Genomic DNA, 16,576 nt, shown 5'->3' with positions numbered 1-16,576 from the left:
TCATGGGAATGGTATTCTCGTACGAATATTCCTGCGAGGCAGCTCATAACGCCATCTTTGTGCAAGCGCCGATTCTCTCAGTAACTTATTTATTGGTTTTACTTAAAAAAAAAGCCGCTGGGAAAACTTCATTGGTTATCGTCCACTTTGAGTCAGCGGTGGTTCAGTTGTTCGTTAGATGCCACGTGAATAAGCCTCAAACTTGGGTAATTAAACTTTATTGGTCTTATTGATCAACATCATATATACGAACGTAATGTACAGCGAATTATATAATGTACAACGAATTATGTAATGTACAGCGAACTATTAAACAAGGCACGTTACATAAAACACGTTTAATGACAGACGAGAAATGCGCGAATAGAAGTGCACAATGCATTAAGAACAGAAAAATGAGGTAAAAATATGTACACACTTAAATGGGAAGAAGGCAAGAAATTAGGAGAGGCCTTTGGGGCAATGCTCGACTATGTTCTGAGCAATAAACACTCTTGGACCGTTTTTATACGGTCCAAGTTCTTTGTCTGCTGTCGGCACAGTGTTGCTCTCGCAATCTGATTGTGCTCGAGTAGTTTTTGCTCACCAGATACGCCAGCTGAGAGTACAACTCCCATTGATTGCCTGTTATTCAAATGCTCTTTGTTTGAGCATTCCCATCAAGAGTAAACATATTTTCTTTTCTTCTTCATTTTTATGATCTATGGTCACGTTTGTGACACTCCCCCCAGGGTTGTGAAATCGAGAGCACTGGTTGATCGTTTTGGTGGTTCTTGAGCGTCTGCAGCTCTTCCCTCACTCTTTCCAGTTCCTTGCGACGCCTATTTATCGTTTCTGGCAAGGTACACAAAGCCTTGTTGTGGTGCGCACTGCCGCAGTACATACATGCTTTGCCCTTGCTCCAGCAATGGTCTGTGTCATGACGGCTGTCGAGACATAAGACACATCGTGCTCTTCTCGATCTCGTGTCCACAGTTGCATACTCTGGACAGCTATCTGAGTAATGCTCTCCCTTGGCTAAACAGAATGAGCACGTTAGGAAGCGCTTTTCTGATCGCATGTAGTCAAGCCGTCGAATCTTCCTTTCTGGTACGTCCCTATTGTATCTGAGGAACTCTTCGATTCTGTCTCTTCGTTCATCTAATTGTTCTCTCCGTTCCTTCTCTGCATGCTCCCTTTTTTGTCGAATGTTTTCATTTGTATAGGTTGAAGCTTTTTCGCTTGCATCCTTCTGCTATCTACATTCGTATTCGTCACAGATCCAAGAGGTCTTCTTCGACTTCCTCCTCTTCGACATTTCTTTGTCTTACAGGATCTTGATTTTTCGAATTAGGGCCCTCTGTCCAGTTTTTGGTTTTTGTCCCTTCCGATGCCACTTCTTTCGGCATGGTTGGCTCTTGATCTGTTTTCGGTGCGTAAGAGGGAAGAGTCGCCAGCCGTGTCTCAAGTGAATTTTTGGTCAGTTCGATGCTTCCCTTTATGCTATCGCTTTGGTCACGAATCTGCTCCTTTATTTCTTTACGACATTGCCCAAACTCGCGGTGGAGATTTTCCCGCATGCTATTGATATTTTCGCTCTGGTTAGTAATCCTTTTATTGAGTTCGGCGAAGTATTGTTTGAAGTCACGGCGAAGTTCCTCCTTGATGCTTTGAGTGTTTTCGTTCTGATTAGTAATCCGTTTATCGATTTCGGCAAAGCCTTGTTTGAAATCTCGACGAAATTCTTCCTTAATGCTATGAACGTTTTCGCTCAGCCTACGGGTATGTCCCTTAATTTCCGTATAATACTGCCTAAATTCGCAGTGGAGATGCTTTATTCCTTCTTTGGTCTGGATGAAGGCGTTGATGTGGTTTTCTCTTTGCTCTTGAAGCTCAGCTTCTCTGATTTCGGTTTCCACTTGACTTCGAAATTCCTTGATGAACGCGACTTCTCTGCATATGAAGTCGGCGGTAAAGCTAGGTTCCAATGTTACTCCTTCCTCCGTGCCATTGGAAAACTCGTATCTCGAGTTTGCCAAGTCATTGTCTGCCATCACAAGTAGTCCGTACAAATCGTACGTCAGCGATAGTCCTTGGGCAGCGGCGCCGATTCTTTCCATCGTAATATTGGCCGCTTGATGAACCTGCTCTAAGCGACACTTGTAGAGCGTTGCCTCCACCCTTGCGAAATGTTGAGGTCTTTTTCCTCGGGTTTTAGTAAACATTTCGGAGAGGTTATTGGACCGAGTTAGCATTACAACAACTTTTAAAAAATTACGAATCTTCTTCTGAATTTCTTCTTCAGCTGGGAACGTTACGGCTAATCTGATACATGAGCGTTTGTAGCGGATTTCCTCTATGAGTTTTCGTTCCTCAGCCTTTCTTTTCTTTGTGAACATGTCGTCGGTCCTATTTGATGCCATTATACTAAAAGGATAAGGTATTGTTCGATAATGCTTTGTAATTATTATTTTGTATGCTGAAGGACGTTTAGAGAAGCTTTTCGTTGCTCTTATCCTTCTTTCCTTTGCGAAATGGATTCATAAGTCGCATGAGGAATACTGAAAATATGCATTGGAGTATCTTCCATCCACATTTAAAGATTTTGAAGATGGTTTTGATGCATAACATAGTTGCATTTGTACATATCCTTGGAAGGTATAGACAGCTCATAAGAAGAGCTCCTGCAACTGCAATCATGGCAATGAGTAGATACTTGTACCATTGCAAATAAATGTCCAAGATGTGATTGAGGTCAGGCCACTGGAACTCAGAAGTTCTGTTGTGGTCTGATTGTATATAATGCATGAAACTTCCTTGGAAATTATATGGGCACTTCAAGATTCCTGTCAACTCGAAGGTCGATGTTTTTGTTCCGCATCTCAGGGAACCTTGAATTTGGATTCGAGCGGACTGGAATAGGAATCTAATTTTAGATGAAGTGCTCGAAGGAGAACAGGGAATTGTAAAGCTGTCCTGCCCACATTCAACTTCGGCAGATATGTTGTTGAATGTAGATTTGCATGTTACGGTAGCAGTTGCTCCCTTACTGCACTGATAACATCCGTTGAGGTAAATGTTTTCAATGGTACAGAAGTCGTCTCTAATTTCTGTGATGAAATTGTCGATGGTTTCTTTCAAGTTCAAGATGATCTCGGCGGATATATCCTCATCTGCTCTTGCGATGACTCCATGTAGTGGATGTGGTGTAAATCGTACTTGTTGATGTGTAATTGGGAGTACTTTGGTGATGTCGAAGAAGGTTGTTCCGACCCTATCTTCGTTACATATGCACCTTACTTGAGGCAGCAGCTACGCAATCGCAATCATCTCTTAAATGACATTGTAATGTCTTTGCATGTTCGCGTGTAGGACAGCTAAGTAGTGGATATGTCTTTTTATCCCATATCGCTGTTAGGTTTGTCGAGGCAATGAAAACTTGTTCCAAGGCCGGTAATGGTGGAGTTGCGAGTACGCTTAATGTTACATCTATGCTTTGGATTTGATTAGGAATGTTCGGGTGGAGTCCGAGTACATATGTGCGAAGTGTAGAGCCTTTGCTGATCTCGAGACGGAGTTTCACTTCTTCTTTCCGACGTATGCACTTGAAGAGTTCGTAGACATTATCATCTGTTGGTACTGCATAAATCCTATAGAACAAACACCCGGAACTGAGACAGAAACAGTCGCATCCTGGGCCACCGCATGATTCCATGCAGCCAGTAATTCCAGGGAAGGAGTTGCCGATAGCCAAGTCAGGCAGTATGCTCGTCGTGTTGATGTCAGCACATTTGTTTCCGGTACATGATCCTATGTGTGGGCATCTCTTACTGTCGATTATTTTTTGTACCACATTCCGTGTGTATGTTACCGGTATGCGGTCGCAGATTAGTCTCAGTCCTTCCCACCGAAGACGCGTTCTTAGTACGATGGAGTTGTTTCTCTGGAAACTTATGCACACGTCCTTTTTGAAGGGGTTCATCTTTACCACTGAGGCCACTTCTACTCTACAGGTGCTTTGTCCTGTTGTGGTTCGACAGTTTCTCAGGTGATGTTGAAAAATGTTCACCTCTTGGCATGCTATAGCTCCGTGCAATAAGCTGCATATGGCTAATGCTTGCAGAATTCGGTTAGGATGTTGCTGTTTTCCTCTATGCAGAACCCAGAGAGTAATCCGCTGACAGCAACACCATATAATAGTGCCACTAAGTCAAGCACCTTGCCTACTCCCGCAATGACGATGCGGAATGGTCGGCCAACTGCAACTGATATGCAACAGAGGGTGTAGCAGATGGCAGTGAGAAGGTATATTATTATACCTAGTCCTGCAATTGCCGCCAGAGGCCAACATTCGGGGTTTAAAATATTGGCGGCACACATAGTACAGTCTATTGCAGAGCAAAAAGGTAGTGCTGAACAAGCCGTTTCAACTGTAGTATAACTATCTCCTATGCGTATTTTCCAGTTTATTTCAAAGTCGTGAAGTACTTCTTCTGGTGGCAAGCGTAAGAATTTATGCAGTGGAGGTGTCTTCTCCCTTATGCAGTAGTTGTTAACGCATAATTCATATTCTTCTGCCTGTGGGGCATGAAGGTATAACCCTTGTTCTTTGCATTCTATGGCATAGTTTGGGTGCGGGTAATTTTGATTTATTTTTGGTTTCTCGATTGGCAGGTATTTTCCCTTGACAAACGAGATGACAACCAAGGTGAGGGCCATCTTTAGGTATAGTGTTGTAGGCCAAGTTGTCGGTGATCTTTTTGTGGTAAATCCGTAGATATTACCGTTGTCCTGACTTTGTTCTTCCGGATAGCGGTGTTTCGCCTTTCTTGGGCGTAGATTGTATCGATTATTAGAAGGTGGAGATTGTAACTGTTGTGCTTCTGAAGTTGTGCTCTGTTGGAACTCTCTTTCATTCCCTTGGATTTCTAGAGGAATGAGTTGGTTGATAGGGCGCCGAAGTGTCTTTTTGTTGCAGTATACTTCTGCTTCTCTCACTGTTCCGTCGATGCTCGGTACTAATTTAGAGATGCGCGCTAATTTCCAGTGATTTCTTTTTTGTAGAGCGTCCGTCATAAGAACTATTTCACCTTTTCGTACTTCATTAGCGTTTCCTCGTTTACTGTCAATAGTTCGGCGATGCTGTTCTCAAAGAGCTGTTAAGTAGCAATTTTTCCACTTTTCCCAGAAACGTTCTGTGAGTTTGTACGAAGATCGCAATGCTTTTTCGGTTTGTAGCCTGGTTTCGAATTGTAATTCTTCCGAGGGAGGTCGATAGATAGGATCTGCCTTTTCTTCTTCTGAGAAATTAAACGGAAGAGTCACTTCCATTTTGCGTTGCACGAAATCTATTGGACGAAGGGGTAATAGAGCATCATTGATGTCGTCTTCTTGGTAGGTGAGAGGCCTACAGTTAAGACATCCTTCGATTTCTACGAGGAACGTATGCAGCTGCTCTATTGTTAAAATGCGTCTTCCTATCGTTTTGAATAGGGCTTGTTTGACCGATTTTATAAGACGTTCATAGAAGCCGCCTTTCCAAGGTGAATAAGGAGTATTATGCTTCCATTCGATCATTTGATTGCTCATATTACGAGCTACGTCTTCATTGGTTGAAGGCTCGGTTAGAGAATCGTTCAAGATTTGACTTCCCAATATAAAGGTTGGTGCATTATCACGGGTAACCAGGTGTGGTTTTCCTCTACGAGCTACGAATCGACGAAATGCACTGAGGAACTTCTCAGTGGTTCCGTCAGATACGATCCCAAGATGGATGAGGCGAGTTACACAACATGTGAATATGCATCCATAAACGTTTGTACGTTCCTTATGATCATCATGGACGGTTATAGGGCCGAAGTAGTCGAGTCCTATATTTTCAAACGGGCGTCTTTTTGTTACTCTCCTTGATGAAAGATCGGCCATTTCTAGGTATCTGTATGGCAGATTATTCATTTTTTGACAGGGTACACAAGACCGCATGCATTTCTTCACTTGTTCTCGGAGCCGTGGAATCCAGTACTGTTGTCGAACTTCTGCTATTGTATGTCCTGTACTGTTATGATACGGTCCATGCGCTTCGAGGATAATAAGACGACACAGCTCCGCATTCGGAACGATAAGAATAACGATAAGAAATGGGATTTTTTGCCATAATGTTTAAATTGGATTTATTAAGACGTCCGTATGCTCTGAACACGTGGTTTTCCTCCTCCTTCAGGTTTAGGTTTTTTGACAACTGTTTTTTGTTGTGGGAATTGAGGTGTACCTGCTGGTGATTTCTTATGAGTATGCTATGCGCTTCGAATATGTCGGTAGCCGTAAGCTCCTGATCCTCTGTTTGTCGAACTAAGTAGGGTAAAGAATCTCGGAGCCTTTCCTGCAACGGGCTTTTTAGACGAGTTATAATGCTTCTCAGAAATTTTATCACGTAGGCTAAGATCCTCAGCGGCTTGGTTTTAGTATTATACCTTGTCAGATCAAGAATTTCTTCGACTTTGTCAGTATTTGCATGTGTTTTTATAACATTCGCTTCTGCATTCAGTAGATAATCGTCATTTTGTAATTCCGGATCTTTAACAAGGGAAAAGAGGGTGGATGTAAATTCGTCATTGAGAATTTTCTCAAGAGAATAACCATCCCACCACACATGAGACACGAATTCATGATTGGAAGCTCCCCGTGTTCCAATGTCGGCAGGATTCCATTTCGTGTCGATGTAGCCAAATTTCACTCCAATTTCCATACGCTCTAGTGACTGTACGATGTCGCGTATCTCGCGTATACGATTTTTGACGTAAGGTCCTGTTTTAGGATGATCAAGAGAACCTTTCAGCCAATTTAAGACGATTTCCGAGTCGGTTAGAAAAATGACCTTGTTTATGCTTATTGAGGATTTTAAGCTTAGGAAAGTATTGAGAGTAAGTCGTGCTCCAATGGTTATGGCATTTATTTCGAGTTTCGGTACGGTGGTTGGTCGATTACTGTTCGTAACCTTAGACTTAGCCATAAGAAAGCTGGATTCCCTTTGGCTAGTGAGATAGGTACATGCTGTCATAGCAATTCCACTAGCGTCGGAATAGGTTACCAGTGTATAAGGTGCGGAGTTGTCGACTGTGACCTTTCGTGGCACCTTTTTGTGGAAGTTGGATATTTTCATTGTAATGAGCTTCCACTGACGTCTGTGTTCTTCGTTGAGTGGTTCATCCCAATCATACTGCTCCTTCCAAAAAATTTGTTGGAAACGTTTTGCTTTGACAAAGAGTGGTATGAACCATCCTAGTGGGTCATAGATGGACGCTATCTGTTGCACAACAGTTCGTTTGCTGACAAATTCTGTCGTAGGCAGGTTGATCGATAATAAGAAGTTGTCGGCTATAGAATCTCAATAGATTCCAAGTACCTTAGGGCACAGATTGGAGGAGCGATCCTTTGTGGATATTGCATCCATGATGTCCATGTAGTTCGTGATAAATGCTCTTAGGTTCATCTTGAGGTCGTTAAAAATTGATTTTAGTTCTTTATATTTTTGTACGCCTTCAAGAATTGTTTCTGCTCCGACAAATAAATTATCGACGTACAGATTAGACGAAATTTCTCGAGCTAATCCGTCATTTTTGACATAATTGCTTAAGTGGAAGAGGATTGTTGCGCTGAGAAGAAATGGTGAGGCATTGATCCCAAAAGTGACTCTAGTAAATCTACATACCACCAGGTTATCATCTGTCAATGGTTTGGTGATATCCCTGATCCATAAGCATCTTGCAAAATCTCTGTCGTTTTCATGAAGATGTACTTGAAGAAATGCCTTTTCTACGTCTGATAGAAGAACGTATTTTGGAGTGCGGAAGCGTAGAAGAATTCCGTACAGCTTAGGCAGTATCGTGGGTCCTTGATGGAGAATATCATTGAGTGAAGGACAGTTTTTATAATGCGCGGATGCATCAAACACTATTCTTAATTTCGTAGTGTCTTTTTGGGGGGGGGGGGTGAAGACGGGTTGATGTGGAAGATAGTGCTTCATCTTCCCAACTGTGTCCTTGTTCTCGTCTACTTCTTCGAGGATCTTTTCAGCAATTTGATCTTGAAAGATGCTGTGATATTGCTGAAGAATATGTGGCTCTTGTTGATATTTGCGAAGCACGCTTCGCAGTCGGTGGAGCGCTAATACTTTGTTGTCTGGAAGATATTCATGATCTTCCCCAAAAGGAAATCGAACAACATAACAAGCATTTCGCCTGGCTATAGTGTTGTTGAAGTTTTCGAGCACTTGTGCATTTATGTTAGCTTTTTCTTCCTTCTCGGGACCGCAGAACTCCTTTTCTACATCATGAGATTGAATGTTCCACTGACGCTCCCATGGATCTTCACAGTCCTGAGATTCCATGTAATGTACTGTGGAGTGAAGTTTATTTCCATGCTGCATTTTATCACTCATACGTTGTCCAGAAATCATATATCCTAGACGTGTAGGTACGAAGATGAGCCCGGACGGCAGAGTGAAATGCGCTGCTTGAAAGTTGATAAAGTTCCAGAGTTGATCGCAGCCAATTAGTATTTCTGGAGGTTTAGCGTTTGTCTCGCATGGACTGCTGAGTTTTATTTGTTGTTGATGAATGAATTGTAGGTCTTCTTTCCCTAACTTTCCTTGAGGGAAGCCTTTCGTAAGGTAGTCGTGAGTGTATACGCGAAGTTTGTATTGCTTTCCTTCCGAGTCCCATACATTCAGACATGTTTTGGTGCACTGGATTTGCTTTGTGGTTTGTGCTGCAAAGGTTTGTAGTTTCATAGTAACAGAGCCTTGGCTAGGTAATTCAAGTTCCTTAGCAAGCTTAGCATCAATGAAACTTCGATCTGCCCCCGTATCTAAGAGTATCCGAAGCGTTATGAGCTCTTGTGTCCTTGGCAGTAGCGCCTTCAAGGCTCCTGTCAAAAGGAACATCTCCCCTTGTCGGGTTTTGTTGGAGGTATTCTCAACTCTCATTACTGTGAGATTGGGTATTGAGCCCTCCGTAACGTGTGCGCTTTGCTTCTCGCACCTTGTGAAGTTCTGCCGTACATATGACAGCTTCTTCCTTTCTTCCTTTTTTACATTTGAAACAGGACCTTGTTGGGGCGGCTTGACTGGTGCTGTCTTGAAGCACGTAGACGTATGATGCTTTTTTCCGCAATTTATACAGCTTTTGCTTTTGCAATCGGCATAAATATGGGACTTTGATCCGCACCCAATGCAGCGGTTTGTCTTTTTTAAATATTCCAGTTCTGCTTTAGGTGCCACGATTTTCGTGCATCTTGTGGACTAATGTTCTTTGCTATCGCAATAGAAACAAAAGGGAGACCGCCCTTTGATTTCGAATTCCGGTTCCTTTGTAGTTTTGCTTAGAAGTTGTGAACGTTCTATCCTCTTTGGCAATTGCAGTTCAATTTCTTCTTCGCGTTTTATGGCAATGTCAATTGTTGTCATCAATTTCTTTAATGTCCAGGTCTCTCCTTGGGGCAGAGAGACCTTTACTTTAAGTGTGCTGCGTTGAATCCTTTCTGTGAATTTAGAAAGAATTTTTGATAGCAGCCATGGACTATCGAGAGGTTCGCCTTTGCTTTCGAGTTGTGCGGTAATTGCCGACAGTTGATCATGCAGTTTTCGCTGGTCCCTTAATTGTGGGCTCCTAGCACTCCAAAGCACTGCTCTAGCTGTCGTTGCAGTCCAGTGATTATGTTTTGGACGTTGCCGTATCTCTCCTTCAAATGCTGTACTGCTAGCGGGTAGTTTTCTGAAGTGATTTGAAAACGAGCTATTGATTCACGGGCTTCTCCTTTTAATGCTCTCACAAGATAGTTGAATTTTTGCAAATTTGAGAGCGGTAGAGAATGCACCGTAGCGTTGAATAGCTCCCAGAAGCTATCCCATTGCCAGCTTTTGCCGTTGAACTCTGGTATTGGTAGTCCTCGGCAGCTCTATCTTTGCTGCAGGAACTTCTGGAGGAGGATGAGATCCAGTATATGTTGAAAATGTAAGGTTATGAGAGGCTAGGCTAGCCTTGGTCATTTCCAACTTAAGAAGCATGTTAGTAGTACTGGCGATGAGTTCCTCTGCGTTAGTAATATATTCGGACACTTTATCGTCTTCTTCCTTGGTGAGGGGTTCCGATATTTTGTCCACCGTGTCCGTGAATGCGTATAGGGCTCCTTCAAATGTTGTTTAAAGGGTTTTGATCTCCACTATAGCATTCTGGACTTGCTTTAGTGCTGCGTTGCATGCTTCCCTATCCTGAAGCTTGACGTCGCATCCCAATTCTGCATGCTTTGCCAAAAGTTGTGTTAGGGAATTGGAATGCCTAGTCAGAACTCTCTTTCTTGTTTTGAGAGATGTCGCCATTTTATCTTGGCTTGGTCAGGTTGGAATATAATTTGTGAACTGATGATGTTCAACAATTATATTTAAGTGGTTTCGAGGATAAGAGAATGCTTTGTATGCAAGAGGAGTTGTTTCCCAAGTTCGAAGAGGCGATAATGATGAATGCAAACGCAACGTTATATGAGCATGCAATAATATTGTGATACTCACCTCTTATTCGATGTTTTGTGGTAGATTTGTTGCTGTTGGCGCGGTCGTTCGTATTGCCGATGCACCAGTTGAGTCAGCGGTGGTTCAGTTGTTCGTTAGATGCCACGTGAATAAGCCTCAAACTTGGGTAATTAAACTTTATTGGTCTTATTGATCAACATCATATATACGAACGTAATGTACAGCGAATTATATAATGTACAACGAATTATGTAATGTACAGCGAACTATTAAACAAGGCACGTTACATAAAACACGTTTAATGACAGACGAGAAATGCGCGAATAGAAGTGCACAATGCATTAAGAACAGAAAAATGAGGTAAAAATATGTACACACTTAAATGGGAAGAAGGCAAGAAATTAGGAGAGGCCTTTGGGGCAATGCTCGACTATGTTCTGAGCAATAAACACTCTTGGACCGTTTTTATACGGTCCAAGTTCTTTGTCTGCTGTCGGCACAGTGTTGCTCTCGCAATCTGATTGTGCTCGAGTAGTTTTTGCTCACCAGATACGCCAGCTGAGAGTACAACTCCCATTGATTGCCTGTTATTCAAATGCTCTTTGTTTGAGCATTCCCATCAAGAGTAAACATATTTTCTTTACTTCTTCATTTTTATGATCTATGGTCACGTTTGTGACACACTCGCAAGCAGACGTGATACGTACAGGATTATGTGTTATAAGGTGCCTCAAAGAAAAAACCGTACATGAAGACCGTTCCTCATGCCAGTTTTCAGGATTCACTAGGTAGGGGAAATTCACTGTGAACACTTCCACACCTGTGACCTACACCCCAAAACCTAACTTTTCTGGAAAAAATCCCAACATAATCATTTTCGTGATTTGTGCTGCCTTTGATTTTTCATGGGGATGGGGGGTTGGTATTCAAGATTTCTCGAACCTACGCAACATTTGATGGTACGCTGCTTTTAATTTAGCCAGGCGATGCAAACTACTCAGTTAACACCACTTATACTGATGTGTAAGGATCTGTTCACTTGTACGTAATTGAGTCATAACGACGTGAAGAACAGCGCAGTTATGTAAGCGGCATCGTCGTTGCACACCTTCACTTCAATGCTCTTTCGTGTTTGAAGAACTGCTTCGCCGACCTAACTGGTCACTCTGATGCTGATTCGCCCTACCTCTAGATTTGAAAGCAGTGTTTCGCGTTGTTGCCCTAATACTTGTTAAATTCATCTTGTACCACACGTAATGCTGGGGCGAACTAAAAAATCAACACAGAAAATTTTCCAGGACGTTGATGGTGCAACTATCTAGGAGTCGTCATTTCAATTCACAGAGAACCCTTGCTTGGTATTATTATTTCCTATGAAGTTCTGTGCGATTTTCTGACGTTCGATGACCTCGAAGACCAGCAGACGACCGAAGACACGAGTAGCTCCTCAATACCCAAGTAAACCTCAATACCCACCATCCACTGTGTTGGATCTTTGAGAAGGTTGTCGTGGTTGCCGAGCAACACTGTCTTAGGCTGGGTACCCATTGGATATTGCCACTTTATGGGCGAGATTTACAGACCATGTTTTTTTCTCGCTACTCAGTGAGGCTCTTGTCGCGATCCTCTACATGTTACCTATAATGGATGTTTTTCATTTTGCTGCCATGCGCTGAAAGATGGTGAATTAGGATGTTTTTAGTAGTGGGTTTTCGATGAAACATACCCTTCCATATCAAATTCCGCAAGTAAATATGCATATTCAAAAATACCAACCAGTTGTCTAACGGTTTCTCCCTTGTGAACTTAATGTGCGGACACTGCTGGTTGAGAAGACTGAAGCACGTGTCTAATGCAACCTGTGTTGGAGAGACGACGCAAATATCATCTATGTAACGACAGTATTGCAGTGTTTGCGGCTTATCATAGGTGTTTCGATCTTGGACATGAAAACAATGGCTTCCAGAAGACAATAATCCAGGTGACTTTAAAGTCAGACCTATAATAAGTGGGGGCCCTACAGATAGAATTTCTTGGCTACTCCACATAATCCTAGATCAGCTGCCCAAATATGTTCCTGTTCACCTTAGCAGTTCTAAGTGCTTCCTTGAATAATTTCGCAGCACCTCATTCGAACGTGAATGTGTAAGAGTCGTTAGAAGTTACGTCACTCTTTCAAACGATGTAGCGATGCAGACTGTTCACGAGCTGCTCACGCAGCGCTAGGCTTCACTGAACATGTACGGATTGAGCATTAGACAGATCATGATACTGGCTAATAAATGCCTGATTTGCTCTATTTTCCGATGATCGGGATGGGATATGGAAGACTAGGTGGTACCGGAAACCCAGTAGCAAAACCATCTTAATCCACTATCTTTCGGCGCATCCCAGCAAAATTAAAAGATCTGTTGTAGGTAACATGTACAGGACGGCGGCAAAAGTGGCATCGAGTAGCCAGGAGAAGACATAGTCTGTGAATCTGGCTTATAAAGTGGCTATATCCAATGAGACTGGAGACTGTTGCTCGAAAAGCGCAACAACCCTCTCGAAGATCCAACGCCGTGGATGGCCCAGAAAAGATCCCGTTCCGTTCACATTACATATCTGATGATATGAGCAGAGCGGTGCGAAGTTGCATACGCCAAGCTGGTCTACAGGCCTACGTAAAAGTTGAAAGATACTACCAGTGAACCTCAAGTGTCAGCTGGTACGTTAATCGTGCGTATGAACGATTCTGCACAACGCCCAGCTTCGAGCTTTGCAGGCATGGCGGAGAGGGGATTGCATAGTATTACGAGTGTCACGTGTATCGTATCACGTGCAGGTTGTGCGGTGACGATTATATGGGGGAAACGGAAAGCCCACTGTGTGTTCGGGTCAAGGAGTATCTAGATGGGCTCGAGAAATCTAAACTCTCCACCCCACTCGGAGCACACCGTAGAATGAGCCATCAAAACCCCGAAATAGAGGTAGAGGTTACTATAATATCGTTCGAGTCCGAGATCATAGCGTGCAAAACACTAGAGACATTTTGGATCATCGCCAAAAGTCCAAAAATGAACAGGAAGGATGAGTGCATCGCGATCACAAACGAACTAATCCCATATCAAAATCTGTGCGGGTTTTGATCTACGGGGCGGGCCGTCAGGTCCCTATAAAGAAACCCTTGAGACTCATAGTTGTGATACGTGGTGGTCTGTTATGTAACCAGATCTACTAAATGGGGTAAGGACTAGCTGATGTGTTGCTGTTTGAATCTACCTATGAATGAATTTGAATGCTTTCTGTAGGGTAAGGAGGAGCCTTAGGTGATAAATCACTGATGGTGTCGATTTCTTCCAGGCTCTCACGAAGGCAATAACGCCGAAACGTTAGCAGTTGTTAATAAAGGAAGCTCAATGCCAATCTTGGCCACAGCTCAAGAAAATCAATTAAAAATTACGTTTCATCAAAACAACTTAGTGCCTGTCATTGTTTTTATGCTCCTGTTGTTCAGGTACTAAATTTCTGCATCCCCTCGTTCCTGTCCTAAACATTTTTCAAAACAACCACATATTGTGAAGAAAGTGCGCAACATGTCATCGTTGCTTTGTCGGCAATGCTGAAAAGACGAAAATCTGAAAAAAAAAACGCCGCTTATTCACATTGTTGTTTTGTTGTTGAGTTTTCGGCCATTTCGCATATTTTCTGCTGCAGTGTCTTTTCAAATATCTTCTTTAAAGTTTGTGTGGAGCCGGCACTATCGTTCCAACTCGCCATATTTTGCCGTATTCCTGTTTTTTTACTTTCACAGCAACTAAACAGTGATATGTAACTTTCTGGGATTTCGTTGTCCCAATTCCAGTAATTAGCCACTAAAAATATCTGCCTCCATCCAGTCTGCGTCGTCGTGTGTGCAGTATTCTTTTCCAGATGTTTTTAGTTTCATGGGTATGCGTGCAATGCGTTCAATGCAAATTCTCGCAAAAGCGCCTGCTAATACACTCAGCTAGGAGTGACAATATCATACAGCTAAGGAGTAATGCAGTTTGTATAACAGGAATTCTTGGTTCTGCTGCCCCAATATGACTTCTCAAGATGATGATGCGAGGGCTGAAGCGGTTTGAAGTCGCTTCCAACAAAGAAGCTCTAATTGTCCACTTCAAGAGGACCGAATTTCCGTTACATATAATTCGTGGCAATATAGTAACCTAAGGGCGGGTGTAGTGTAGCGGTTAAAAGTTCCGCTTCCTGCACAATCGATCGGAGGTTCGAATCCGCCCTAGTGCTCACCAATGATTTCATCCCTCCGGGGTACCACACTTATCTGGAAGGATAAAAACACTGACTTGACACATCGGCTAGCCACCGGAAGTCATTATATAGGACAGTTACACGTTCGTAAACGTCAAACGATTCTGGATTGAAGTGAACGTGGGGTGCATCCCAGGCAGGTTGATTAACGCCAGACACACGCACACTTTACAGTAACCTACGAAGATGATTCTGAGGTGACGGATTTTGTTCAAAAAATACACGCATGCTTAATTCAATGCAGCCGATAGGACTTGATCTTAGCGGGACGAAGTGAAGGTGCGAAAAACGGGTTGAGCTGAGGTTGACGTTTTCAAAAAGTGAGAAGATGTCCTACGTCAAGAGCGGGTAGCGTTATGCTAACCCGGCAGTTGATTGATCAGTGGCTGTTAATTCTGATAGAGAAAGCAGTAAAATGATCAAACTCACCTCATATGACTCTAGAAATCCCTGTGACATGACAAACTTCCAACAAAGTCAGCAGTCATGTAATGAATAAAATCGAAGGGATGTTTATGGATACTGGTGCATATGATGACAGTGTAAGTCTCGGCAGCATATGCGGCTGACGTAAGCGGAGCTATTAAAAGTATGAAAGACATGTTTGAACATTGGTTTACGATAATGAAATGGTGTGAAAAGGATGAAAAAGAAGGAGAATGATTTGGGGAGAAAAGTTGTTAGCCAGTACAAATGCTTCGGTGGCAACATAAACAGAATTCTTAATCTTCAGAAGCAAACCTAGTGGCTTTAGTGGGTCGAGTTCCAAAGAGAATTTACTGAGGCATGTGATAGTAAAGGATTGTTGGATAACAATGTATCACGCCATGTTGTTGAAGTGATTTCATCTGTCTTGATCTAAGCGAATAATAGTTATAATCATAGTAATTATAACCTAAGAAGGAAGCTGCGTCGTCAACTGCAACAAGACCGCGATAACGAGTGGACGTCAAGAGCGATGGAGTTTGAAAAGGCGTGGGAGGACAAGAACCCGCGGAAAGCCTACGCTGTACTAAAACAGTATAGCGGCGAAATGAAAAGATGTTCTCCTGTCCTCAACACTGCCAATGGAGTAACTGTCGGTGAAGCAACCCTTCCAATTTGGAGGGAACACTTCAAGACCTTGCTGAACTGGCAAACGCAGTCAGCCCTTGAACTCAAACACGCTCATAGACCGACATGTGTGGTTAACGAGGGGCCACCGACCGAGTCGGAGGTTCTAGTCTGTATTCAAGAAATGAAGTATGAAAAATCTGGTGGAGACAACGGGATTAACGCAGAAATGCTAAAATATCTGCTTCCGTCTGGGATTCGTGAGATGACAAAGATCATCTCCTCAATATGGATAGTCGAAAGAATATCTGACTCGTGGAGACACGCTATCATAATTCCCTTTCACTAGAAGTTATCCGTCACGGACCCTAGGAATTATCGAGGAATCTCTTTGCTGCGTGTTATGTAAAAGGAGCGCATTATCCTGGACCGACTCAATAAACATCGCGAAGGAACAACGGGTAACGGGCAAGCTGGCTTTCGTCCTGGCCGATCTACGATTGACCAGGTGTACATCGTCAGGAGAGTGATCGTAATCTGGTCATCGAAATCATCGAAATCTGCATAATCTTCGGAAGTATTCGAAGCCAATGCAACTAGCGTTTCTGGACTTTGACCGATCTCGAGTACGCTAACGATGTTGTTATATTCGCGGGAAGCGGTACGAAACTTCAACGTGTTGTCAACCTTGTATCGAAGCTCTGCAGCGTACGAACTACGCCT

The 16,576-nt window shown here is 42.9% G+C and overlaps 7 protein-coding genes across 9 annotated transcripts; 1 reads left to right on the top strand and 6 right to left on the bottom strand.

Moving 5' to 3' along the window:
• Positions 1-707: 707 nt before the first annotated feature.
• On the bottom strand, positions 708-981 carry RB195_023154 (uncharacterized protein; the record flags this gene model as incomplete). Its single annotated transcript, XM_064210493.1, has 2 exons — positions 708-821; positions 886-981. The coding sequence occupies 2 exons, from the start codon at positions 979-981 to the stop codon at positions 708-710; spliced, it is 210 nt and encodes a 69-aa protein (XP_064066374.1).
• Positions 982-1,253: 272 nt separating this feature from the next.
• Positions 1,254-2,402, bottom strand: RB195_023153 (uncharacterized protein; the record flags this gene model as incomplete). The annotated part of the gene is made up of 1 exon (XM_064210492.1): positions 1,254-2,402. The coding sequence occupies one exon, from the start codon at positions 2,400-2,402 to the stop codon at positions 1,254-1,256; it is 1,149 nt and encodes a 382-aa protein (XP_064066373.1).
• An 860-nt stretch (positions 2,403-3,262) lies between these two features.
• RB195_023152 (uncharacterized protein) lies at positions 3,263-3,694 on the bottom strand (the record flags this gene model as incomplete). Its single annotated transcript, XM_064210491.1, has 1 exon — positions 3,263-3,694. One exon carries the CDS (start codon positions 3,692-3,694, stop codon positions 3,263-3,265), a length of 432 nt encoding a protein of 143 aa, XP_064066372.1.
• Positions 3,695-4,089: 395 nt separating this feature from the next.
• RB195_023151 (uncharacterized protein) lies at positions 4,090-5,055 on the bottom strand (the record flags this gene model as incomplete). The annotated part of the gene is made up of 1 exon (XM_064210490.1): positions 4,090-5,055. One exon carries the CDS (start codon positions 5,053-5,055, stop codon positions 4,090-4,092), a length of 966 nt encoding a protein of 321 aa, XP_064066371.1.
• Positions 5,056-5,127: 72 nt separating this feature from the next.
• Positions 5,128-8,962, bottom strand: RB195_023150 (uncharacterized protein; the record flags this gene model as incomplete). Of its 3 annotated transcripts, none has more annotated exons than XM_064210487.1 (3): positions 5,128-5,914; positions 6,450-7,282; positions 7,382-8,962. In XM_064210487.1, the coding sequence occupies 3 exons, from the start codon at positions 8,960-8,962 to the stop codon at positions 5,128-5,130; spliced, it is 3,201 nt and encodes a 1,066-aa protein (XP_064066368.1). The 3 variants fall into 3 exon arrangements, with proteins under 3 accessions (XP_064066368.1, XP_064066369.1, XP_064066370.1); XM_064210488.1 differs by having other exon boundaries at positions 6,450-7,201; positions 7,688-8,962; XM_064210489.1 differs by having other exon boundaries at positions 6,450-7,201; positions 7,688-8,416.
• Positions 8,963-9,877: 915 nt separating this feature from the next.
• Positions 9,878-12,052, bottom strand: RB195_023149 (uncharacterized protein; the record flags this gene model as incomplete). The annotated part of the gene is made up of 2 exons (XM_064210486.1): positions 9,878-10,164; positions 11,959-12,052. 2 exons carry the CDS (start codon positions 12,050-12,052, stop codon positions 9,878-9,880), a joined length of 381 nt encoding a protein of 126 aa, XP_064066367.1.
• A 3,706-nt stretch (positions 12,053-15,758) lies between these two features.
• Positions 15,759-16,202, top strand: RB195_023148 (uncharacterized protein; the record flags this gene model as incomplete). Its single annotated transcript, XM_064210485.1, has 1 exon — positions 15,759-16,202. One exon carries the CDS (start codon positions 15,759-15,761, stop codon positions 16,200-16,202), a length of 444 nt encoding a protein of 147 aa, XP_064066366.1.
• Positions 16,203-16,576: the final 374 nt, after the last annotated feature.

The sequence above is a fragment of the Necator americanus genome, chromosome X, assembly GCF_031761385.1.
Source record: "Necator americanus strain Aroian chromosome X, whole genome shotgun sequence".
NCBI classification, from domain to species: domain Eukaryota; kingdom Metazoa; phylum Nematoda; class Chromadorea; order Rhabditida; family Ancylostomatidae; genus Necator; species Necator americanus.
Note: the sequence above shows the minus strand (reverse complement) of the source record. Positions and strands in the feature narration are given on the sequence as shown.